General features: G+C 40.8%; 1 protein-coding gene across 1 annotated transcript in view; it reads left to right on the top strand.

Moving 5' to 3' along the window:
• Positions 1-10,368: 10,368 nt before the first annotated feature.
• Positions 10,369-26,863, top strand: part of LOC126412252 (helicase POLQ-like) — a 117,109-nt gene continuing 100,614 nt past the window's right edge. Inside the window, exon 1 of the mRNA XM_050081754.1 lies at positions 10,369-11,648. Within this exon, the coding sequence (XP_049937711.1) occupies positions 10,646-11,648 (1,003 nt within the window). The 5' untranslated portion in view covers positions 10,369-10,645. The remainder of the gene's footprint in view (positions 11,649-26,863) is intronic.

Here is a 26,863-nt window from a genome sequence, read left to right as displayed (position 1 = left end):
TTACTATCTGTGCGGCCCTCTTAGATTATTTGCAGATGGTGCTGTCATTCACCATCTATCAGAGTCATCAGATGATCAAAAGCAGTAGCAAAATGATTTAGACGTGTTATCTATATGGTGCAAGAAGTGGCAATTGATCCTAAACATGCGGCGTGGCAGGGCGGTTTGAGGCGGCATGTTACGGACTGCGCGGCCCCTCCCGCCGGAGGTTCGAATCCTCCCTCGGGCGTGTGTGTGTGTGTGTGTGTGTGTGTGTGTGTGTGTGTGTGTGTGTGTGTGTGTGTGTGTTGTTCTTAGCGTAAGTTAGTTTAAGTAGCGTGAAAGTGTAGGGACCGATGACCTCAGCAGTTTGGTCCCTTAGGAATTCACACACATTTAAACTTTTTTTTTTAATCCTAATTAATTGAAAGTGTGAAGTCATCCGCATGCCTATTGAAAGGAATCCGTTAGTGTTCGGTTGCACGACACACAACACAAAAAGGTTGTCGATTCAATTATATACGTAGGAATTACAATTACGAACAACTTAAACTGGAACGACCACACAGAAAATGTTGTGGGGAACGCTTTATTGACGGAACACCTAGAAAATGCAACAGGTTTACTAAAGAGACTGCCTACACTACTCTTGTCAGCCCCCAAATCAATTGGTTCAAATGGCTCTAAGCACTATGGGACTTAACATCTGAGGTCATCAGTCCCCTAGACTAAGAACTACGTAAACTTGACTAACCTAAAGACATCACATACATCGATGCCCGAGGCAGGATTCGAACCTGCGACCACAGCAGCGGCGCAGTTCCGGACTAAAGCGCCTAGAACCGCTCGGCCACAGCGACCGGCTTGTCAGTCCTCCGCGAGGGTTGACGGAGTACACCCATAAGGTCCAAAGAAGGGCAGTTCATTTTGTACTGTCGCGCATTAGGGAAAAGGGTGTCACAGATATGATACGCGAGTTGGGCTGGCAATCATTGAAATAAAAGCTCCTTTCGCTTCAGTGATGTCTTCTCACAAACTTTGAACCTCCAATTTTCTCTTCTGAATGCAAAAATGTTCTTTTGACACCAGCATTCATAGGGAGAAATGATCATCGTATGAAGATAAGAGAAATCAGAGTTTCCAGTTAAATATTTCAATATTCGTTTTCCCCGCACGCTGTTAGAGATTGTGACGGTTATGAAGTAATCTGAAGGTGGTTTAAAGAACCCTGTACCAGACACTTTAATGTGCATTGCAGAGTGATCATGTTTCTGCAGACGTAGATGTCACCAAAAATGAAAAATGTGAAATAGAAAAAATTCCGAATGATTGAGAAGATTCTGCCATACAGTGTTGTTCAGTGTTATGTATTCTACTACACAGTATTTACTTACAAAACTTCATATTTGAACTTGTTAGTGCATTTATTGCAGTATTTTCATGTCTTGTGTTGTTTAATGATTAATACCATAAGTAAAGTTGAACAAAATGTGTTCCGAAAACAAATTTTTTGGGGTTGTTTTAGTAAAGTGAGATCAAGGGCCAACATTCGATTATATGAGCGTGAGAATCATCCCAAACGACTCTCAAATCAGCTTTTAACAGGTTAGGTTGGGTTGGGTTGTTTGGGGGAAGAGACCAAACAGCGAGGTCTCATCGGATTAGGGAAGAATGGGGAAGGAAGTCGGCCGTGCCCTTTCAAAGGAACCATCCAAGCATTTGCCTGGAGCGATGTAGGGAAATCACCGAAAACCTAAATCAGGATGGCCGGACGCGGGATTGAACCGTCGTCCTCCCGAATGCGAGTCCAGTGTGCTACCACTGCGCCACCTCGCTCGGTTTAACAGGTTAGGTGGTGGTGGTGGTGGTGGTGGTGGTGGTTAGTGTTTAACGACCCGTCGACAACGAGGCCATTAGAGACGGAGCGCAAGCTCGGGTTAGGGAAGGAGTGGGAAGGAAATCGGCCGTGCCCTTTCAAAGGAACCATCCCGGCACCTGCCTGAAACGATTTAGGGAAATCACGGAAAACCTAAATAAGGATGGCCGGAGACGGGATTGAACCGTCGTCCTCCCGAATGCGAGTCCAGTGTGCTAACCACTGCGCCACCTCGCTCGGTGTAACAGGTTAGGACTGGACCGAAGTGGTCCTTGTTTCCCCAGTTTGACACATTATTGTGCACCCACCCCAGCTGGACCGCAGGATTCCTAACTCAATGATTGTATGTGGCGCCGTGCTCCACCGCGTAGACATTGAGAAAGTCCCAGTTTCTTCGGCCGTTTCACACTTCTTTTTATCTCTTCCCGTTATATAATTTATGACAGCAGATGAAGTATAGATGTATGTACGTACAGCATAGCGTGACGGACATCTTCAGAGATTACCACAATAACGCCCCTGTGTATAGCTGAAAGTAGATTCAGGAACCTAGTACAGGTGTATATTGTCCCTGGACACATGGCTAACTACCGTTATGATTATCTAGATTCTATGACTGAAAATTCCTGTTACCTAGATGACAAGCGCCAGGATTCACTGTAAAACTACGTGAGAAGTATTATTATGTTGTAAGCAGACATCTGTTGCTATACACTGCCCAATCACATCAATGTGACCACCCGTCAAAAGCCTGGTTCAAATGGTTCAAATGGCTCTGAGAACTATGGGACTTAACATCTGAGGTCATCAGTCCCCTAGAACTTAGAACAACTTAAACCTAACTAACCTAAGAACATCACACACATCCATGCCCGAGGCAGGATTCGAACCTGCAGTCGCGCGGTTCCGGACTGAAGCGCCTAGAACCACTCGGCCACCGCGGCCGGCTTCAAAAGCCTGAATAACCACCTTTTACAGCGCGGACCGCAACGGGAAGTGCAGGAAGAGAGTCACTGGGGATCTGGAAGGTACCGACAGGGATGTGGAGCCACTGCTGACAAAAGTGCCGTGGCCAGCTGCAATAGGTTTCTCAGATCAGGATCCACGGCGCGTGTGCCCAGGTCGAGGTGTCCCACAAATTCTCGATTGGGTTTTAATTCGGGGAGTTTGGTGGTCAGAGGAGTGTGGTAAACTCATCCTGGTGCTCTTTTAACCATCTACGTACACAGTTAGCTGTGTGACACGTTGCATTGTCCTGATGGTAGATGCCATCGCGCCGAGGAAAAACAAACTGCATATAGCAGCGGACATAGTCGCCAAGGGTAGACGCATACTAGTGTTGATCCATGGTGCCTTGCAGAATGACGAGATCATCCAGAGAACGCCACGAAAACATTCCTCAGGCCATAATGCTCCTTCCCCACGGCCTGGAACCTTACAACGATTATTGCAGGATGTTTGCTTTCAGTATGATGGAGCATAAAGCTTAACTCATTTGAAAAGTCCACCTGGCTCCCCTCAGTTGGGATCCAGTTGTGGTACTGGCGTGCAAATTCCAGCCTTCGTGGCTGATGAACAGCAGTCAGCAGGGGTGCACGAATCAGGCGTCTGCTGCGGGAGCCCACATGCGGTAACATTCGCTGAACGAGCGATCGTTTGGAAGACACTGTTGCCAGCTCCTTCTTCTATCTGGACTTAACAGTTGACGTCTGTTGGCCCGTACTCATCTCCTCAGCCGTCATTCACCCCTGTATCACCTGTGGTGCACCAGAGTTGCCTCGGCCCGGTTATGGATAGCACCAGTTTGCCACGCACGCTATACTTTAACCACGGCGGCATGCAAACAATCTACAAATTTAGCCGTTTCGGAAATGCTTCCAACCTTGGCCCGAAAGCCAATGATTATCCTCTTTTTGACGTCAGATAAATCGCTCTGTTTCCGCATTTAGATAACGACTGCACTGTTTTTCGCGTCCCCCCGGCGGCAATGACATTAATGTGTCTGGACCGTGTAGATGTAGGTTGTTGTTGTTGTTGTGGTCTTCAGTCCAATGACTGGTTTGATGCAGCTCTCCATGCTACTCTATCCTGCGCAAGCTTCTTCATCTCCCAGAACCAACTGCAACCTACATCCTTCTGAATCTGTTTACTGTATTCACCTCTTGGTCTCCCTCTATGATTTTTACCCTCCACGCTGCCCTCCAATACTAAATTGGTGATCCCTTGATGCCTCAGAACATGTCCTACCTAGCGATCCCTTCTTCTAGTCAAGTTGTGCCGCAAATTTCTCTTCTCCCCAATTCTATTCAATACCTCCTCATTACTTATGTGATCTACCCATCTAATCTTCAGGATTCTTCTGTAGCACCACATTTCGAAAGCTTCTATTCTCTTCTCGTCCAAACTATTTACCGTCCATGTCTCACTTCCATACATGGCTACACTCCATACAAATACAATCAGAAACGACTTCCTGACACTTAAAACTACACTCGACGTTAACAAATTTCTCTTCTTCAGATGTAGGTATATAACCATTTTCTTCGAAAAATACCAGTGTATAATATAAAATCGCCAATATAAAATAAACAGGTGCAATTTAATACAACTCAGAGAGCAGTACCTTTTATTCAAAGCAGCATCTTTTTTTCTAATTTACTAGGATACGATAGGTGTACAAAAATATGAAAACATCGAAAACACAACACATTACCATGCCTAGTACGGCGTAGGAAAGCCTTCCACATTCAAAACAGCTTCCAGTCGTCTCAGAATAAATAAACACAGTCCTATATGCTTCTCAAGGAAATTTTATACAATTCTTCCCGCAAAGCAGTGGCAAGGTCAGGTAACGATGATGGAGGTGGGTAGTAACCACGCACGCTTCTCTCCAAAGTAGACCAAAAAGGCTCGATAATATTGAGTATGGTGACTGCATTGGTGGGGAGATGCGACAATTGATTCTCAAGCTCACAAACCCAGTCCTGGAAGATGCGAACTGTGTGAAAAGGGGCCTAGTCCTTTTGGAACACAGCATCACCATTGTGGAACAAATATTGTACCATGGGATGAACCTGCTTAGCTAAAATGATCGCACAATCCTTGGCATTAATGCGGCCTTGCAGAGTAACCAAGGGGCCCATGAAATACTACCACACAGCTACCTAAATCAATGCCGAAACCCTCGCCATGTATTATTGCACGGATATAAACTCGGCCGCCGGCCGGTGTGGCCGTGCGGTTCTAGGCGCTTCAGTCTGGCAACGCGTGACCGCTACGGTCGCAGGTTCGAATCCTGCCTCGGGCATGGATGTGTGTGCTGTCCTTAGGTTAGTTAGGTTTAACTAGTTCTAAGTTTTAGGGGACTGATGACCACAGATGTTAAGTCCCATAGTGCTCAGAGCCATTTTAAACTCGGCCAGAAGTTAGATTCAGTGTGGAACAGGGCTCAGCATTCTCCATTGCTCTATAATTCAGTTTTTGTGGCTTTTGCACCACGTTTTCCTGTTACGGATATTTGCGTCACTGTTGAGTGATTTTCGGATTCCCGCTAGCCCTGCAATTCCCTACTTAAGGAGCTCCCTTCGTGTTGTTTTGGTGCCGACAGGCTTCGCAAATGCGACGTTCAGTTCTGCAGTGTCCTCTTATATTTCGTCACAATGCTCTTCAACGAACGTCCATTATGAAACCCAGCACAATCTTTCGTCTGCTTTGCCCACTTAGTGGATGATGTTTTTGCGTTTTTCCCATATGCGGTCTAAGTCTTCGGAAGGAAGTAGCTACCACATGAGCACCAACAATTTGCCCGCGCTCCAATTCAAGCTCCGACATAACGCACTCACAACTACCAGAACACTGTTATGAGCACGAACGACACCTGCAGACGTATGGAGGCCGTTGCACAGGTGCCGTTCGTGGTCAAATACAACAGTACAACCTGCAGGCTTGGCTACCATCTGCGCTTATGTTCAAGCATGCATTTCCAGCAGTGTTTCTGTATTTTTGTCCAAACCCTGTATATTCAGTTGGTGTAATCAAAAATGGTATTAACCAGTATAGTGGAAGTTTATTATTAACCCTTGATTACTAAGCCCTCCTAAAATTTACGACTGCAGTTGGTTCAAATTCGAGGTTTCCGCTAATCTGGTATCGTCAGTATAGAGTATAAGAGAGGATATTTTATAAGTGACGTATCACTGGAGACCTTATAATTGTAATTAACTAGCGCAAGAACTACAAATTATGACTTCCTTTGAATAAAACGTGTAGTAAAATTTACGATGGTGCAACATTTTCCCCCCTTTAGTGTTCTAGGGTTAATAAAGTTACGTTTCTACGAGTTGACTGCCTTTTTATATTACGTAGTTTGACTCGTTTCATATTCTTGGAGCTTCTCTTTCTTAAAGAAATCTGCGAAACACCATGAATGAAACAATACCATCTCAAGCACAGTATGTGGTACAAGGGACGTATATTCATAGAGGACAAGCCAGAAGTTTCGCCTCAAAGCGACGTTTAACGAAATGTTGACACATCGATCGTGATTTCCTGTCTGAGAGGTCACAGTTCGTAGTAATTGACGGAAAGTCATCATGTAAAACAGAAGTGATTTCTGGCGCTCCCCAAGGTAGTGTTATAGACCCTTTGCTGTTCCTTATCTATATAAACGATTTGGGAGACAATCTGAGCAGCCGTCTTAGGTTGTTTGCAGATGACGCTGTCGTTTATCGACTAGTAAAGTCAACAGAAGATCAAAATAAATAGCAAAACGATTTAGAAAAGATATCTGTTCGGTGTGAAAAATGTGAGGTCACCCACATGAGTGCTAAAAGGAATCCGTTAAACTTCGGTTACACGATAAATCTGTCAAATCTAAAGGCCGTAAATTCAACTAAATACCTAAGAATTACAGTTACGAACAACTTAAACCGGAAGGAACACATAGAAAATGTTGTGGGGGAGGCTAAGCAAAGACTGCGTTTTATTGGCAGGACACTTAGAAAATGCAACATGTCTAGTAAGGAGACTGCCTACACTACGCCTGTCTTCTTCTAGAAAACTGTTGCGCGGTGTGGGATCCTTACCATACAGGACTGACGGAGTACATCGAAAAAGTTCAAAGAAGGACACCACGTTTTGTATTATCACGAAATAGGGGAGAGAGTGTCGCAGAAATGATACAGGATTTGGGATGGACGTCATTAAAACAAAGGCGTTTTTCGTTGCGAAGGAATCTTCTCACGGAATTCCAATCACCAACTTTCTCCTCAGAGTGCGAAAATATTTTGTTGACGCCGACTTACATAGGAAGAAACGATCACCACGATAAAATAAGGGAAACCAGAGCTCGTACGGAAAGGTATAGCTGTTCGTTCTTTCTGTGCGCTATACGGGATTGGAATAACAGAGAAGTGTGAAATTGGTTCGGTGAACCCTCTGCCAGGAACTTAAAAGTGATTTGCAGAGATCCATGTAGATGTATTCATTCTATAACTGGCAGACAAATGAAAAAGAGACAGGTGGGAAAACGTAAGTAAACTATTTATTACTTCAAAAATAATCGCCATAACTGTTAAAACTTGTACCTCAGTTTGAGACGAGATAGACAGTTTCTTCATGGAAAAATATTTGCGGTTGCCTACGGAATGATGTTTGTTCCCAGACGTGCACGTCTTCGTCTGAGCCAAATTGACGGCAAGCCCTTACACGTCCTCGATACAGTCCGAGCGCACCCCTTGCTTTTTCCTTATTTTTGGACACTGAAGAGAGACATTCGTGACCGGCGATTTGCTTCGGACGATGACGTACACGTCAGGGAATAATCATGGTTCCATAGGAAACCGCAAAAATTTTCCCATGAAACCACTGAGTGTCTTGCCTCACAATGGGATAAATGTATTAACAGCTATGCCGATTACTTTTGGAATATTAAAAAGTTAAGTTACTATTTTTCCGTGTCTCTTTTTCATTTGACTGCTTCTTATAGATGAACCTTTCTGTAAGCGAGCTAGTTTCAAAATTTTCGTACTTTGTATTGCAGTGAAACTGTAGTCGCTACTATGAACCCTAGCCTGCTGGGGATGGAAAGCGCAATATTTTCCCATCACATTAGAACTGCACCGTGGTTTCGCATCAATAGCAGATTTCACGGAAATTATTCTTGGCTGCCAGGCCTTGTAGGGAATATAATCATGTGACTGGTGCCAGAAGCAAAAGTACGTTTGACGTTACGTAAACACAGCCTGTACATCAAATAACGAATGAACACGGCTTAAATAACTCACTAAAACCAAGGAAAAAAAGAAAATAAAAACTAGGAACTAACATCCTGTTGCCGATAAGGTCATATGGACTAAGCACAACCTTGTATAGGACGAGGATGAAGTAGAAAATTGGTTGCGTACTTTCCCAAGGTGTCGTCAGAGGTTTAAGGTAATCACGGAAAACAGAAATCTGGATGGCCAGTCTGGAGTATGAATACCACTCTCTCCAAACGCTAGTCAGATGCCTTGATTATTGTGCCACCCTGCTCGCTGAAAAAAAAAGAAAAAAAATAGTCTTGTCCACAAGGACGTGATCTACAATCAATACTACTAATAGGCAGCGTGTTATACTTTCTCCAATAAAAATTTGTTTTTGACAACGAAACCCTCATGCATATAATAGAATATTTTTAACTGTTGGGTCCGAGTCTACTTGTCGTGGGAGATGATCAATTTTTATCGCAGCCGGGAAATAATACATTTTAGAATAAGAACAGAAAACACTTCAGCTAACTGGAGAAATATGGACTCTTAAATAGAATATATTATTCTATCAGAATTGACTGTGATCATATTAACTAAGCATTGGTACTGTGTCTGTTATAAAGAAAATATTTGTTTTGCTGTGCCACCAGTCAAGTTATTAATTCATGTCTTAATTTAATAATCAACATTTTTTTCAAATTTACCTTTGAAAAACGAAGAGGTCGTTTCTTACGAGACGAAAATGAGTATCTCCCCAGTAATAATTGCAGAAACAGTTAATATGTTGAAAATACAATGAACGAACAGTTATTAATTTTAAGTTTCGAAGAACACGAAGACACAAACAAAATTCCACGTACTTGAGAAAAGAGAAAACTAAACAGCTACCTGCTTTCACCATTTAAATAATTTTTACATGACAACAGCTTCGTTTCCGGTATATTCTCTCGGTATTTAAGACACTTTTCCCTGGTTTATTACACGTTCAAGCAAATCAGCACATATTCCGTTTCATAATTTTAGTCTTTTATCCATAAAAGAAGATTAGCAGTAAAAGCTGTACCTGCTTTTCCGCATCATATGCCGGCCGCGGCATCGGATGTTCGAAAACGTGCATGTGCGAAAAACCACTCACTCCCGCACAAGATAAAAAATGTAAGCACCAGCGGATTCGCCCGTACAACAGTCGTAAACGGAGACTGGCGCGCTTCCCACAGTGTTACCACAGACGCTAACGCTGAAAGTAGCGAGAGCCACTAGTGGCCGCTCGTGGAACTATAAAGTCGTACATTCGCTGTTACCGTGAGGTCTAGCGGCTTATTCAAATCATTACCACCGTGTCGTTGCTCCTGAGCACGAGACTACAGACTTTTCTGTGGGAAAAATTCTTAAATTTTAGCTGATACTTAAGACTGAAAGCAAGCAGATCGTTTTTCAGAAAAAAACAATTCTTTTCTTTTTTCGCTGCAAAATACTTAGAAAATTTCCATTCATCTGAGCTGAGAGACCCCATATTCAAAAGAATGTTCTCATTTCTTAACGTCTTACAGAAACGAAGCAATGTATGTCTGTTTTTGTATACAAGCGCGTCATCAATTTGTTGTGATGCTTATTTGCGCCAGCAGTAGTTCTCGTGAAGTTTAATTTAGCTTATAAAAAAAATTGGGCACATTCTCGAGGAAATAAAAAAATTAATAACAATCTCTCACTAATTTCAAACAAAATGATTGCGCATTACCTGACACGCTTGTAGTTGACTTATGCAATCTCCAACAAATGCCTAATCAGGTGTAATTCTTGGTTGTTGCACCGCACATCCAACAAACGACAAAACGAAAATTAAGCATACTCTTACTACACCGTAGTTTTTTAGATTAACACGAATGCTTTCATGATATAGAATTACTATTCACATTCAAACAAACCGGTGACAATTCTGGAAGTGATCATATGAAAACTAATATGTGTATTGCCATAAAAGTAAGGTAATGCAGGATATTCGTCTACTATTAAATAATGTGACGTTACTTAAGACAGAAGTGAGAGAGACGCCAAAGGAAGTTGCAATTATTTGGTAGCCCTATTTCTTGAGCGTTGATCACAAAACTGTTGTACAATAAGTATCAGAAAAGTCAACGACATGCAAGCTTTTTGAGGTTCTGTAGCCTATGCCATATCTCACTTGTGATAGAATACTCGATGACAACTCACTTTGAATTAGATGTGGTTCATTTGTTTGCGACTACCGCGCCGCCTGCCGACACCATTTACAAAGAAGGCGGGAGGTATGGGCTTGAAGTTGGTAAATCGTTGCGTATGAGTTAAAAAAAGTCGTGTGAATTATTTGATCATCGATAACTGATTGCCCGTAGTGTAGTTTAAAAACTGAGCTGAAGGACAAATAGTTGTGACAGTGAAGAACTTAAGATTTGAAATTATGACAACATATTGCCGGTATACTGTGCCGATGAAGGCCGAAGTTAGTGTTTTGAACTGTGGTTTTGTGTGATAATGTGTTCTGTGCATCAAATTAATTACGAAAATGACTGACCAGAAGATTATGAAGTTAAATATTCGACATAAAGAAGCAAATATTGATATGGGGTACGTTAAGTGGAGCAGTAAAAGTAAATCGTGTTCTAATTTGGGAAAGTGCGAAGAGGCTGTACTAGAAGGAACGCAGGTTAATATTCTTGACATTTCTATGTGCCAGTTGCCAACGACAACAGTCTTACCTCTATCAGAATCCACCCCTCGAAGGAAAAGGAGCACTGTTAATGACTCAGTAGAATACAAAAGCAAACGAAGAGTTTCACAACAGACTAAAGAAACTGGAAACGTGTCGCAGCTGCTTAAAACAGATCAGGCTCTATTTAGTACATTGATCGAGAATATAACGCCTATAAGAAATTCGAAGCAGAAACGAACCGTTACAAAAAAATCTCCAGTAACTAGAAGATTAAGAGAGAAATTATTTAAAAATGTAAATGGCAACTTGTGCTCCAGCATTTCGACTGAAACTATTAGTTTCACACAAAAGCAGATGCTTACCCAAGATGATTCTGTTTTACAGGCCATAGATCTCGGTGTCGTCGAGACTAAAGAAACAGGTACTGATGAGATACATGACGAACTTAAAAACGTGTTCGCAAGTCAAGGCTTTGATACATGTGCATCCAACGCAGCAGAATTTGAATGTGCCAATGATACTGAACAAAGAATAGTTAATCATAATGAAATACATGATAATTTGAAAGATTTGTCCATTAACTGGACCAATGAATCTATGATTCACAGTGTACTAAATGAAAATAAATCTAAATGTATAGGCCTAGAGCAAACGCCGGCTATCACAATGCAAGAAAAAATACGACAAGCATTGGTTATGAATGCGCAGAAACCTGTAACACCAAAACTGTTTTGTAACGAAAACATAAGCATGGACAGTAGCAAAGATCTAAGTCGTCTTGATGGTCCGTTCTTTGGACTACCAAAAAAAGTAGAATCGCTCATCAAGTCTTGTAAAGGCATCGATAAGCTTTATGGTATGTGCTCACATAGTTACATAGTTTTAGACTCACTGCCCCCTTGCATGAAACCTATTTTCGCAATGATTTATACATACAAAACTTTGTTTCAGACAGTGTGCAGCTATTACACTTTCTTTCACACCCACTTTAAAGCTTTTATGTTGTGGATAGTTTCCTGAGTAGAGCATATTACACACCTGATTTATGTGTCTCTGTGTTGGGTAAAAGTATTGCTACCTGTATGTTTGTACTTGCAACCACAGTACTGTGACAGATAGTACACTCTGACCAATAGCTGTAAAATACTTTCCGCTCTCTCCAGAGGTTTTTAAGTTATGAAAATGTTCACTGATCATTCTGTGTGTATACCTACATTAACCAGTTTGTAACAATGTTTGGGGTAAGTGTGTACATGTAGCTGTCATAGAAATAGGCACTTGAAACAGAACTGACACACAAAAATGTTTAAAACTTTTGTTGAATTTAAATATTTGCTTTTGATAGAATAATTGAGGTAATACAATGGTAAAAGAAAGGGCAAGGGAGAAAGTTGGTTAAGACAAGTCTTGTGTTCTTTAGCAATAGTTGTTTCAGGGAGGGGAGGGGGCAGGGAGATTTTTCATAATAGGCCCCTATGTTACTGTGGGTGGTAAACAGCTTGAATTAATATCCAAGCTTACAATAATTAATATAGAAGCATATATGCTTAACATTGGTGCACTCTAATCATCGGCTCTTGTTGTTATTATGATTTGTTTTCTCCATGGGATGATGTAGTTTTTATAGTTCCATGGTGTTGTATACTTTGTTGTCTTAGTGAAATCTCTATGAATAAAAGTAAAAAAATAACAAAATAGAGAATAAAATGTATTCAAATATTAATAATTAATGCATTTCCAAGCAGCTGAGAATGGCATACTGCTGCAGTCAGTCGTGAGATAAGTTTAACATCATCTTTAGAAAATTTTATTTATAAAGGAACTAGGCCTACCTTTTTTTGTGAAAGTTCAGGAATGAGTCTGACTCCAGTCAACCTCCTTGGGATTACAAACGTAATTAGGATATGAAACTTCCTGGCAGATTAAAACTGTGTGCCAGACTAAGACTTGAACTCAGGAGCTCCGCTGCAGGGTGAAAATTTCATTGTGGAAATGTCCCCAAGGCTGTGGCTAAGCCATGTCTCCATAATATCCTTTCTTCCATGAGTGGTAGTCGTGGAAGTTTTTCAATAGAGCTTCTGTGAAGTTCATAAGGAAGAAGACAAGGTACTGGTAGAAGTATAGCTAATGATCCCGAGTTCGTGTCTCGGTCTGGCACACAGTTTTAATGTGCCAGGAAGTTTTGCACCAATGCGCACTGTGCTGCAGACTGAAAATTTCATTCAGGGAACTTACAGGTTTTTTATATTTCGAATAAAATCTTGATAAAATGCTCAGCATTTCAAATCACATAACTTAAGCAATTTTACGCAACTCAAATGTATAAAATTATTGTTTCTATCACATTAGATATTATGAAATTGTAATTAAATATGTTATAAAATCCTCTGCCCCATGTCTCTCATAAAGCTCTCAAATAAGGATGTGTAATGTACTCATTCGATCATAAAGTTCAGTATCTGTAATTTAATTCTCCTTGGATTACATTACAGAACAGTTGCACTACCTTAGCTACTTATACCTAATGTACAGACTCCTTAAATTGGTACATAGGTAAAATATATGGCCAAATGTTTGTAGTACCCATCAGAATTGTTCTGTATGATTCTAGAGATCTGCTGATGGGATCAAATTGATGGCATAAGCATAACAATTACTATGCATATCTGGTCTTATTGATCCAAACATATCTTGTACTTGTTTCCACTGTCATGTTGATGAAAATGTCTGGAAAACCTAAGGTGGCTGTAGATGTCGCATACCCGCCTACAGTGTGGAAAATGTCCTCAACATAGTGCTTTAGATTTCTTGGCAAATGACTGAGTACACGTGCTGCTACTCAGTATCCATTTTTCAGCTACCTTAAAAATTGATATGATGCCTGTTTCTTTGGTGGGGCAAGGTGTGTGTGTGCAGTTTGCGAAGTGGGGTTTTTTCGGTAGCAAAGAGCGGGGTGGCGAGGTGCAGGCTAGGTGCTCTCTGTTACCCCTCACTTGGTATTATATCTGCAGTACTTAATACACATTTCACAAACATACACTAATCAAGATAAACCACAATTAAACCATACTTGGAAATAAACACCAATCTACTGACTCATAATCACAATTCTACTTTTTGGCTGCTTCATTACTTCAGCACTACTTGGAACACGCGCACGAGAATAACAACCGTGGGACCATTCTTATATAAACAAATAATGACACTGCATACTTACATTTCTTGGTTTATGGATCCAGAGTGATCTTAATAATTTGTAATTTGAATATGTTCCTCTCTAATGTCTAGCCTTAGGAACTGTTTTAGACTACATAGACAAGATGGGACCTAATAGCTTCTTAATTTAATTCTGACTATGGGAGTTATCTCGTCATTATATTTTGTATGTTAGTTTATTGTAAAGGCTGCACCCAAAATTGTGGGGTCGTTTTCAGTTAAATTATGTTGCTCTCTATGAACAAAATAAACATCCTTATTTCCCGTATTCTGATAATGTATCTATTTGTTTTCAAGTACATTATTGTTGTGAATATGTGAAGTGAGTGGACAGTCAAAATATGAACTTCTCTGAATTTGTTGCTACGGAATTACTGATCCTGAATGCACACCAGTAATAAATTAATAGCATCATTTATTTTATGCTTGACTTCCACACTTGGGTCTCTCTTTTCCAGAAAAAAATACTCTTTTATTTCAGTTGCTATTCCTCTGGTACCATGACAGTATTAGTTTATGTATTATTATGATGTGACATACACAATCAAATGCTTTAGCATGGACGAGGAAAATTGCCCCAGACTTCTCTTTGCTGATCTAATGCCACAGTTACATTGCCTGCAATGTTAACTGCTGCTGTCGTGATATATCTGCAGTTTTCCAGAAGTATGCTGTGCCTCTTTGAGTATGTTATTCTACTCTGTAAAATGTAACATACAATTTTTCGTGACAGTTCCCACTATTTTAGGCAAGATGGATGTAGTAGTAATTGACTTATAATTTGTAGAATTTTCATATCACCATGCTTATAAGTAGTTGCAGGCTTACTCTTTTTCAGGCATTCAGGAATTCATTTTGTTGAAAGTTCTTAATTCACTAATTTTTGTATTGTCAGACTGACCATATATGCTACCATATGATAATATTCCTAGTGCCTTTCACTTACTAGTTTCAAGAAAGATTTTGGTTTGTTAATAGCAAGCAAACACAGAAGAGTAGTTGACTGTCAATCATAAGCAGTTCAAACTTACAGTGAATAGTGGTACCCCATATGTAATTGGCTGCAAGGGATGAGAAGGATCACCTTGTGCACTTGTAGTGTGTGCCTTGGCGGCCGTATTGCACGTATTGAAGAGAGTTCCAGTAGCCATTAAAAGAGCAGGGTGCAACTAGCTATATACTCTGGTACATGTGAAAACAAATTATACCATTCACCCGCATTTTGAGGACATACTTGGATCATTACAATGACTGGCAGAGAAGACTAAGAACACCAGTCTTGCTAACTGAATTCCCACAGAGCTGACAGTCGGCAGCATTGTCACCAAAACTGATAATGGCCACCGGGGTATAGATTGACTGGGAGGCTTTAACCAGCTGCATTCAAGGTTCAGTAACAAGGAAGGAGTTGACCTTCTTGACTTCTGCCATAGGATTGAGACCTGTAATGTCCATCCTAAATTTCTCAGGGTTACACTAAACATAAGAGCTTGCTACCCTCGTAGCCAATTGTACTCGTATTTCTGGTACACACAAAAGGGTTTTTTAGATTCTGTGACTCTACATCCAGTCTAGATAGTGATAGCTTTATGAATCTCAGAACTATTGAACTATTAAAATCATAGAATTTGCAACAAAGTGCCACAATTTCAATTGCCACTTAAAATGCAATGGAGCTCACATAAAACTAGGTACAGAAAGGTGCTAAATGTAACCCTTATGTTTATAGTTACATTTATAGGATAAATCCAACTGTGTGTCAAAAGGATTGGCCAGTGGTAAATGAAAGTAGTGTATTTGTGGCAGTAGTCCAATGCAGATCCACCAAGAGAGAAACTGAAGTTGCATGTGAAGTTGTTTGGGCAAGACTCAGACTAAAGGTTGGATGTGACTTGAAACTGGATCTTGCTATTAAGCAGCAGATTCACCACCAGACGTAACTGTAATCTTGTGTGAAAACCTCGGTTCACTAATACAAGTCCCTGATTGTACTGTCATCATTGGAGAGAATTTTTATCACCCCACAATCAAATTGGGTTAGTTCAAGTTTTTGAAGTGGTGGGCATGACAAAAGTCCTTTTCAACAACAATAAATGTTTCCTCTGAAACTGTCTAGGACAAATAGTTTGGAAGCCCACTCATAACAGAAATGTATTACATCTGAGGGCATCATATAGATATGACCTCTTTGAGGATTTCTATATTGGAACTGGTACCAGTAACCATGTGGTAATTGTCGAGTTTTAGCAACAATGATTACCAAAGTACAAAGGATAGAGAGATAGTAGTGAATGAATGTGAAAAGGGCAATGCGTAAAGCCTTTTATGACTACCATAGTAGAATCTTACCACAAGATCCAAAGAAATACTGTTCTTACATATAGGCTGTCATGGGCATCAAAGTTAGTGTCCAGACACCTTTGGACAAGTTGGGAACTAAAATTGAGGGTAGAAGATTGAAAGTAAAAATATTCCTTTAAAAGGGAGGCTGCTGAAGTAAGTGCTTTTGTCAGTGGTGTTGAGAAACATCTTACATCACTAAAATTGAACAATGCTCAAGGGCTCAATGGAATCCCTATTAGCATATATACAGAAGCAGATACAGTAATTGGAAGAAAGCACAGGTCACATTTAAACAAGTAGGGCAGCAGAAGTGATCCACAGAACTGCCGTCCAATGTCATTGATGCCCATCTGTCATAGAATATTACAAAATATTTTGAGCTCAGACATAATGAGGTATCTCAGACAGAATGACCTCCTCCATGCTAACCAGCATGTATTCCCAAAACATCAGTTATGCAGAACACAATTCACATGCTTCTGATATCACATCCTAAAAACTGTGGCCCAAGGCATTCATGCAAATGCAGTATGTCTTGATTTCCTAAAAGCACTTGAATTGGTACCATAGCAAAGTTTATGAAATAAAGTATGATCATATGGTGTGTCAAATTATATTTGTGACTGAACTGAGGATTCCTTGGTATCAAGGATGCAGCTTGGACAGAAAGCCATCAGCAGACATAGATATAGCTTCAGAAATGCCCCAGCGCATTGTATTGATACTCTCACTGTTCATGTTGTATATTAATAACAACCTCAGAAATTTTGCATATGATGCAATTATCTACATGGATGAGACAAAAGTCATTGGATAGCGATATGCGCACATACAGGTGGTGATAGTATTGCATACACAAAGTATAAAAGAGCAGTACATTGGCGCTGCTGTCATTTGTAGTCAGGTGATTCATGTTATAAGATTTCCGACTTGATTATGGCTGCATGACAGAATTAACAGCTTCTGAATGCAGAATGGTAGTTGGAGCTGAACACATGGGACATTCAGGTTTGAAGTTCATTAGGGAATTTAATATTCCAAGATCCACAGTGTCAAGAGTGTGCCAAGAATACCAAACTTCAGCCATTACCTCTCACCAAGGACAACACAGTGGCCTGCAGCCTTCACATAATGACCAAGAGCGGCAGCATTTGTTTGGAGTTTCAGTGCTGACAGACAAGCAACACAATGTGAAATAACTGCAGAAATCAATGTGAGACGTGCAATGAATGTATCCATTAGGACAGTATGGTGAAATGATGTTAATGGGCTATGGCAACATGTGATTGACGCGAGTGCCTTTGCTAACAGCACAAAATCACCTGCAGTGCTTTCTTGGGCTCATGGCAATATCAGTTTGACTCTCTTTCTTTTTTTTTTCTTTTAAAGCCGTCAGTCTTCTGACTGGTTTGATATGTTCCGCCACAAATTCCTCTCGTGTGCCAACCTCTTATCTCAGAGTAGCACTTGTGACCTCTGTCCTCAGTTATTTGCTGGATGTATTCCTTTCTCTGTTTTCCTCTACAGCTTTTGCCCTCTACAGCTCCCTCTAGAACCATGGAAGTTATTCTGCGGTGTCTTCTTGTCAGTGTTTTCCAAGTATTTCTTTCCTCACCATTTCTCCAGAGAACCCAATCCTTTCTCTTCTGTTCTGGTTTTCCCACAGTCCATGTTTCATTACCATACAATGCTGTGCTCCAAATGTAAAGTCTCACAAACTTCTTCCTGAAATTATGGCGTATGTTTGATACTAGTAGACTTCTCTTGACTAGGACTGCACTTTTTGCCTGTGCTAAGCTGTGTTTTATGTCCTTGCTCCGTCAATCATGGATTATTTTCTGCCTAGACAGCAGAATACCTGAACTTCGTCTACTTCTCTTGTGATCACCAATGCTGATGTTAAGTTTTTTGCTGCTCTCATTTCAGCTGCTTCTCATTACTTTCATCATTCTTTGATTTACTCTCAGTCCATATTCTGTACTCATTAGACTGTTCAATTCATTCAGCAAAGCCGTAATTCTTCTTCAATTTCACTGAGCATAATGATGTCGTCAATGAATCTTATCATTTGTATTCTTTCACATTGAATTTTAATCCGACTTGTGAACCTTTCTTTTATTTCTGTCATTGCTTCGTCAGTGCTTAGTTTGGATAGTAGGTGTGAAAGACTACATCCTTATCTTACACCCTTTTTAGTCTGAGCCCTTTGTTCTTGGTCTTCCACTCTTACTGTTCCCTCTTGGCTCTTGTATGTATTGTATATTACCTGTCTTTCCCTATAGCCACCCCTATTTTCCTCACAGTTTTGAACATCTTGCACCATTTTACATTGTCAAATACTTTTCCAGGTCGACAAATCCTATGAAGGTGCCTTGATTTTTCTTTAGTCTTGTCTCCATTATCAGCCGCAAAGTCAGAATTGCCTCTCTGGTGCCTTTATCTTTCCTAAAGCCAAACTAAAACATTCTCAGTTTTCTTTTTGATTCTTCTGTGTATGATTCTTGTCAGCAACTTGAATGCATGAGCTTTTAAGCTGATTTTGTGACAATTCCCACACTTTTCAGCTTTTGCAGTCTTTGAAATTGTGTGGATAATTTTTCCCAAAAGTCAGATGGTATTTTGGCAGACTCATAAATTCTACACACCAACATGAATAGTCATTTTGTTGCCACTTCCTCCAACAATTTTAGAAATTCTGGTGGAATGTCATCTATCCCTTCTGCCTTATTCGATCTTGAATCTTCCAAAGCTCTTTTAAATTCTGATTCTAATACTTGATCCCTTAACTCTTCTATATCAGCTCCTGTTTCTTCTTCTATCATCTTTTCAGGAAGTCTTCCCTGTCATAGAGGCCTACAGTATACACTTTCCACCTATCTGCTTCCTCCTTTGCATTTAATATTGTAATTCCCATTGCACTCTTAATATTACCAACCTTGCTTTTAATTTCACTAAAGGTTGTTTTTACGTTTCTGTATCCTGGGTCAGTCCTTTCAACGGTAATTTCTTTTCAGATTTCTTCACATTTTTCATACAGCCGTTTCCTCATAGCTTCCATGCACTTCCTGCTTATTTTGTTCCTAAGTGACTTGTATTTCTTTAATCTTGAATTTCTGTGAATATTTTTATACTTTCTTCTTCCATCTACCAACTGAAGTATTTCTTCTGTTACCCATGGTTTTTTCGCACCTATCCTCTTTGTGCTTATGTTTTTGTTTCCAGTTTCTGTGAATGGCCTTTTTAGAGGTGCCCATGCCTCTTCAAGTGAACTGCCTGTAGAGCAGTTCATGATCATAATACATATAGCCTCAGAGAACTTCAGGTGGTTCTCCATTCCGTAGTACTTCCATATCTGATGCCTACAGGGTAAATACAAAGAGATCGTTTCCTGATAATGTTTCTAAAAATGTGTCTAAAAGAGTCTTTATTTGATGTGCCAGAAACTAGTGCTTGAAGGTATGACTGGAAACACCATTCAGCAAGAGTTTCAAAGATATTTTCTTGCTCTTTCAGAGAGTAATTAAGATGACAAAATGGGTGACACTATCAGAATTAAAGTATTGGTAGATTTTACTTAATGTTCAAATCAATTTACTCATAAAATTTTTATCACAATTACATAATCACAGAATTTCAGGTTTGCTTCTCTTACTCATTAGGCCTGTCCCAGTTAACTTACTAGCTTTCTTTCTAAAATGACTTGCGGTCAGTTCTATGCACAAATGTTGGCCCTCCTTTAATTCAATGATTTATCACAAATGGGTTATCTTCCTCTAGCCATTAACATGTGCTAGTCCTCAAGTTTTTGGAAACCTCATTTTCTTATCCCCTGTGAACTTCCGATGATTTCCAGCTCCCCACCACCGTTTTTTTAGTTGACTCCATTGTTTGTACAAAGTTTCTAAATTTGGTATGTTTTTTCTTAGCTCCTGTGACAGTTTTTGCTTTTGCTGATAAATCATCATTTGCTCTACAGCTACTGTTTCAATTTGACACGTAGTTAATTTGCACAACCTCAAATTGTAAAAGAAAACCGTTAAGATCCTGTTGACAGTTTGCTGCCATGTATTTCTTCGAGTAATACCCGAACAATAAATTAACTTAGTCAAAAGTGAAAGGTGTCTGGAGTGGTGCTGGCTGGGCCATAAAAAGGAAGGCCTCGGATCACTTTGCCTTCTCATCATTGTGTCATGGGGTCACAGGAAAATAAAATCATGTCAAGTATACTGTTTTTAAAAACCATTCTACATTAACTTCTTAGTGACTGTACTTTACAGAAGTAATATTTTTCTCTGTTGAAGGCTTTCTTTCTTTTTTTCTGAATTTTCAGGGGCACATCCTCTCCTTATTCTACTTAGTACATATTTCACACAACTAATTTTTTCATGAAATGAAACCAACCTGAAGGAGGGGAAGGGGTGCTGTTGCCCATGAAACAGTATCAAAAATTTTAAAAAATGCCATACAATAACCGCCCTGATTTATAATGTTTCCATAGGGTGAGGTTCAACAGCCATAAAGTATTTTATAAAATGCATTTAACTGTCAGTCAGCTGTTTATTGTCCCATTAGCCATCTACCAGTTTGTCATTAACCATCATCCAGGATGTAGGGTACAACGACTAATTTGTTGTATCCTACATTCTGGAGTCCTCCTTACATGAACCATGGACCTTGCCGTTGGTGGGGAGGCTTGCGTGCCTCAGCGATACAGATAGCCGTACCGTAGGTACAACCACAACGGAGGGGTATCTGTTGAGAGGCCAGACATACGTGTGGTTCCTGAAGAGGGGCAGCAGCCTTTTCAGTAGTTGCAAGGGCAACAGTCTGGATGATTGACTGATCTGGCCTTGTAACAATAACCAAAACGGCCTTGTTGTGCTGGTACTGCGAACGGCTGAAAGCAAGGGGAAACTACGGCCGTAATTTTTCCCGAGGGCATGTAGCTTTACTGTATGATTAAATGATGATGGCGTCCTCTTGGGTAAAATATTCCGGAGGTAAAATAGTCCCCCATTCGGATCTCCGGGCGGGGACTACTCAAGAGGATGTCGTTATCAGGAGAAAGAAAACTGGCGTTCTACGGATCGGAGCGTGGAATGTCAGACCCCTTAATCGGGCAGGTAGGTTAGAAAATTTAAAAAGGGAAATGGATAGGTTAAAGTTAGATATTGTGGGAATTAGTGAAGTTCGGTGGCAGGAGGAACAAGACTTCTGGTCAGGTGACTACAGGGTTATAAACACAAAGTCAAATAGGGGTAATGCAGGAGTAGGTTTAATAATGAATAGGAAAATAGGAATGCGGGTAAGCTACTACAAACAGCATAGTGAACGCATTATTGTGGCCAAGATAGATACGAAGCCCACACCTACTAGAGTAGTACAAGTTTATATGCCAACTAGCTCTGCAGATGACGAAGAAATTGAAGAAATGTATGATGAAATAAAAGAAATTATTCAGATAGTGAAGGGAGACGAAAATTTAATAGTCATGGGTGACTGGAATTCGAGTGTAGGAAAAGGGAGAGAAGGAAACGTAGTAGGTGAATATGGATTGGGGCTAAGAAATGAAAGAGGAAGCTGCCTGATAGAATTTTGCACAGAGCACAACTTAATCATAGCTAACACTTGGTTTAAGAATCATAAAAGAAGGTTGTATACCTGGAAGAATCCTGGAGATACTAAAAGGTATCAGATAGATTATATAATGGTAAGACAGAGATTTAGGAACCAGGTTTTAAATTGTAAGACATTTCCAGGGGCAGATGTGGACTCTGACCACAATCTATTGGTTATGACCTGTAGATTAAAACTGAAGAAACTGCAAAAAGGTGGGAATTTAAGGAGATGGGACCTGGATAAACTGAAAGAACCAGAGGTTGTACAGAGTTACAGGGAGAGCATAAGGGAACAATTGAAAGGAATGGGGGAAAGAAATACAGTAGAAGAAGAATGGGTAGCTCTGAGGGATGCAGTAGTGAAGGCAGCAGACGATCAAGTAGGTAAAAAGAAGAGGGTTAGTAGAAATCCTTGGGTAACAGAAGAAATATTGAATTTAATTGATGAAAGGAGAAAATATAAAAATGCAGTAAATGAAGCAGGCAAAAAGGAATACAAACGTCTCAAAAATGAGATCGACAGGAAGTGCAAAATGGTTAAGCAGGGATGGCTAGAGGACAAATGTAAGGATGTAGAGGCTTATCTCACTAGGGGTAAGATAGATACTGCCTACAGGAAAATTAGAGAGACCTTTGGAGATAAGAGAACCACATGTATGAACATCAAAAGCTCAGATGGAAACCCAGTTCTAAGCAAAGAAGGGAAAGCAGAAAGGTGGAAGGAGTATATAGAGGGTCTATACAAGGGCGATGCACTTGAGGACAATATTATGGAAATGGAAGAGGATGTAGATGAAGATGAAATGGGAGATACGATACTGCGTGAAGAGTTTGACAGAGCACTGAAGGACCTGAGTCGAAACAAGGCCCCAGGAGTAGACAACATTCCATTGGAACTACTGACGGCCTTGGGAGAGCCAGTCCTGACAAAACTCTACCATCTGGTGAGCAAGATGTATGAAACAGGCGAAATACCCTCAGACTTCAAGAAGAATATAACAATTCCAATCCCAAAGAAAGCAGGTGTTGACAGATGTGAAAACTACCGAACTATCAGTTTAATAAGTCACAGCTGCAAAGTACTAACATGAATTCTTTACAGACGAATGGAAAAACTAGTAGAAGCCGACCTCGGGGAAGATCAGTTTGGATTCCGTAGAAATACTGGAACACGTGAGGCAATATTGACCTTACGACTTATCTTAGAAAAAAGATTAAGGAAAGGCAAACCAACGTTTCTAGCATTTGTAGACTTAGAGAAAGCTTTTGACAATGTTGACTGGAATACTCTCTTTCAAATTCTAAAGGTAGCAGGGGTAAAATACAGGGAGCGAATGGCTATTTACAATTTGTACAGAAACCAGATGGCAGTTATAAGAGTTGAGGGACATGAAAGGGAAGCAGTGGTTGGGAAGGGAGTAAGACAGGGTTGTAGCCTCTCCCCGATCTTATTCAATCTCTATATTGAGCAAGCAGTAAAGGAAACAAAAGAAAAATTTGGAGTAGGTATTAAAATCCATGGAGAAGAAATAAAAACTTTGAGGTTCGCCGATGACATTGTAATTCTGTCAGAGACAGCAAAGGACTTGGAAGAGCACTTGAACGGAATGGATGGTGTCTTGAAGGGAGGATATGAGATGAACATCAACAAAAGCAAAACGAGGATAATGGAATGTAGTCGAGTTAAGTCGGGTGATGCTGAGGGTATTAGATTAGGAAATGAGACACTTAAAGTAGTAAAGGAGTTTTGCTATTTGGGGAGCAAAATAAATGATGATGGACGAAGTAGAGAGGATATAAAATGTAGACTGGCAATGGCAAGGAAAGGGGTTCTTAAGAAGAGAAATTTGTTAACATCGAGTATAGATTTAAGTGTCAGGAAGTTATTTCTGAAAGTATTTGTATGGAGTGTAGCCATGTATGGAAGTGAAACATGGATGGTAAATAGTTTGGACAAGAAGAGAATAGAAGTTTTTGAAATGTGGTGCTGCAGAAGAATGCTGAAGATTAGATGGGTAGATCACATAGTTAATGAGGAAGTATTGAATAGGATTGGGGAGAAGAGAAGTTTGTGGCACAACTTGACCAGAAGAAGGGATCGGTTGGTAGGACATGTTCTGAGGCATCAAGGGATCACCAATTTAGTATTGGAGGGCAGCGTGGAGGGTAAAAATCATAGGGGGAGACCAAGAGATGAATACACTAAGCAGATTCAGAAGGATGTAGGTTGCAGTAGGTACTGGGAGATGAAGAAGCTTGCACAGGATAGAGTAGCATGGAGAGCTGCATCAAACCAGTCTCAGGACTGAAGACCACAACAACAACAACTTTCTGGAGTATGGCTAATAACAAAAACCGGTAGATGATTAATGGTCAATAATCAGCTAATGGTTAAAATGCATTTTATAAAACACCCTAATTATATTTAGAATATTGTTTTCTAATCTTCCATTGTGGTATTTCTGTGTTCTGCAGAAGTCAAGATGACAAGTTGTGGACTCTAGCTCCATTAGAAAAGAAACAGTGGCTCACCCAACTTGAGGATTTGTTTGGATGATTCCAGTTCCAAAATAGTGAATGTTGTGAAAACAGATCTAGTACACTAATCTGCAAATGAAACTTGGAAGTTGCCAGATGTTTGTTCAGGTCCCTTAGGTATTTTCTCAAGGCAGCAGTCATAAGCTACAAGAAGCCAGATGTTATGTATGACTTGTGTAGAAATCTAACAGCATATATAAGAGTCAGAAGTTACGGGAGGGGGCAATAATTGAGAAGGCAGTGAGATAGGATTAAATCCTGTTCTCCCATGTTATTCGATAAATACAGTGCAAGCAGTAAAAGGAAATCAAAGGTAAATGTGGAATGAGTTTTAAAGTTCAGGAGAAGAAATAAAAACTTTCAAATTTGCTGATGACATTGTAATTGTGTCATCAAAGGATATGGAAGGTAAGTTTAATGGACGTCTTGCGATCGGAGCATTTTATACTAGTCCCGTAGAGAGTCATCATGCTGAAGCTGGTGCATTGCCACTGCCCTATCGGCGCGATATACTGCTTTGTCGGTATGCCTGTCGGCTACTGTCAATGCCTGACCACCCGTCTTATCGTTCCTTTTTTGACGACTCCCTCGATCGTCAATATGGGTTGTATGTCTCTGCCCTGCTACCCCCTGGAGTTCGCTTTCGTCGCCTCCTTCAACACCTTGATTTTTCACTCCCTGCAACCCTTAGAGTGGGCGAGAGCCACACGCCACCTTGGCTCCAGGCTCAGGTTCGCATTCACCTTGACCTCAGCTCGCTCCCAAAGGAGGTTACCCCCGGTTCGGTATACCGCTCCCGTTTTGTCGAACTTCGTTCGAAGTTCATTAATATGACCTTCATTTATACAGATGGCTCTAAGACCAATGACGGGGTCGGTTGTTCTTTTATTGTCGGGGCACAAAGTTTCAAATACCGGCTCCATGGCCATTGTTCGGTCTTCACAGCTGAGCTCTTTGCCCTCTACCAGGCTGTTCTTTACATCTGCCGCCTCCGACATTCTGCTTATGTCATCTGCTCTGATTCCCTGAGCGCCATCCAGAGCCTCAGTGATCCGTATCCAGTTCACCCTTTCGTGCACTGGATCCAACGCTCTCTTCAGCAGCTGGTGGACTACGGTTCTCCGGTTAGCTTTATGTGGGTTCCTGGCCATGTCGGTATCCCTGGGAACGAAGCTGCAGATGCCGCGGCCAAGGCTGCGGTCCTCCAGCCTCGGACAGCTTTTTGTTGTGTCCCTTCATCAGATTGTAGCAGGGTCATTTGTCGGCGCATTTTATCGCTGTGGCATGCCGATTGGGCTGCACTCACGGCCAACAAGCTTCGGGCCTTGAAACCTCTTCCCGCGGCTTGGACATCCTCCTCACGCCCCTCTCGGCGGGAGGAGGTAGTTTTGGCCCGGTTACGAATTGGACACTGCCGGTTCAGCCATCGCCATCTGCTGACGGCTGCGCCGGCGCCGTTCTGCCCATGTGGGCACTTGCTGACGGTCCGCCACATTTTAACGTCCTGTCCGGATTTTACTACACTGCGTCTTGATCTTGGCCTGCCATGTACTCTTGATACCATTTTAGCAGATGACCCAGGAGCAGCTGCTCGCGTTCTTCGTTTTATGAAATTGACCAACCTGTCTAAGGACATTTAATTATGGTGGTTTTTTTTTTTTTTTAATCCTATGCCTGTCGATCTTTTATCGCGTTTTCCCTTTTAGTTGCTGTTTTAAACTTGTGCCTCGCGGTGCATTCCTAACGTAGTCTGGGCGCTAATGACCGTTGAAGTTGTGCGCCCTAAAACCACCAAAAAAAAAAACATTTTTTATTCCAGATTCGGATTCTCCATAAAAAAGTAATCAAGTTTTGTCTGAAGCATTTTTTTTAAACCATTGACAGATGGCACGGAAATAGAGAAAAAGGAAAATTGTGGAAGAACTCTTATTTATCTAGACTCATCCAAGAAAGACGCATCAAATTAATAAAAAGTGTGTACCAATTCTTTCATTATGCCAAATTAACCTATTTTTGTACAAAACATACTGTATCCTACTTTTAGCGTTACCCAGGAACGACGACATGGACGTAGTGGAATGATGTTCCCATGGGGTGCTTCATTAGTGAGAGTCCCCTTGCCTCTCACATGTTCAGGTACTTCATTAGTGTGAGTCCCCTTACCTCTCACAATTTGGCGTGCTTAATTAATGAAATTAGCTACAAAGAAATTGTTCAAAATTATCCCCATTTGCTTCAATGCATAAAGTCAATTGTCTGCAAAAGTTGTCCGCAGTTTTGAGCAGTACATCCTGTGGTATGGGTGCACATGCTCTTTGAATGCATTGCTCTGTATCGTTTCAGGTTGTGTGCTGTC

Source organism: Schistocerca serialis, chromosome 7 (genome assembly GCF_023864345.2).
Source record: "Schistocerca serialis cubense isolate TAMUIC-IGC-003099 chromosome 7, iqSchSeri2.2, whole genome shotgun sequence".
In the NCBI taxonomy this organism is placed as follows: Eukaryota; Metazoa; Arthropoda; class Insecta; order Orthoptera; family Acrididae; genus Schistocerca; species Schistocerca serialis.
The sequence above is the reverse complement of the archived record's forward strand: the minus strand, read 5'-3'. Positions and strand labels throughout refer to the sequence as shown.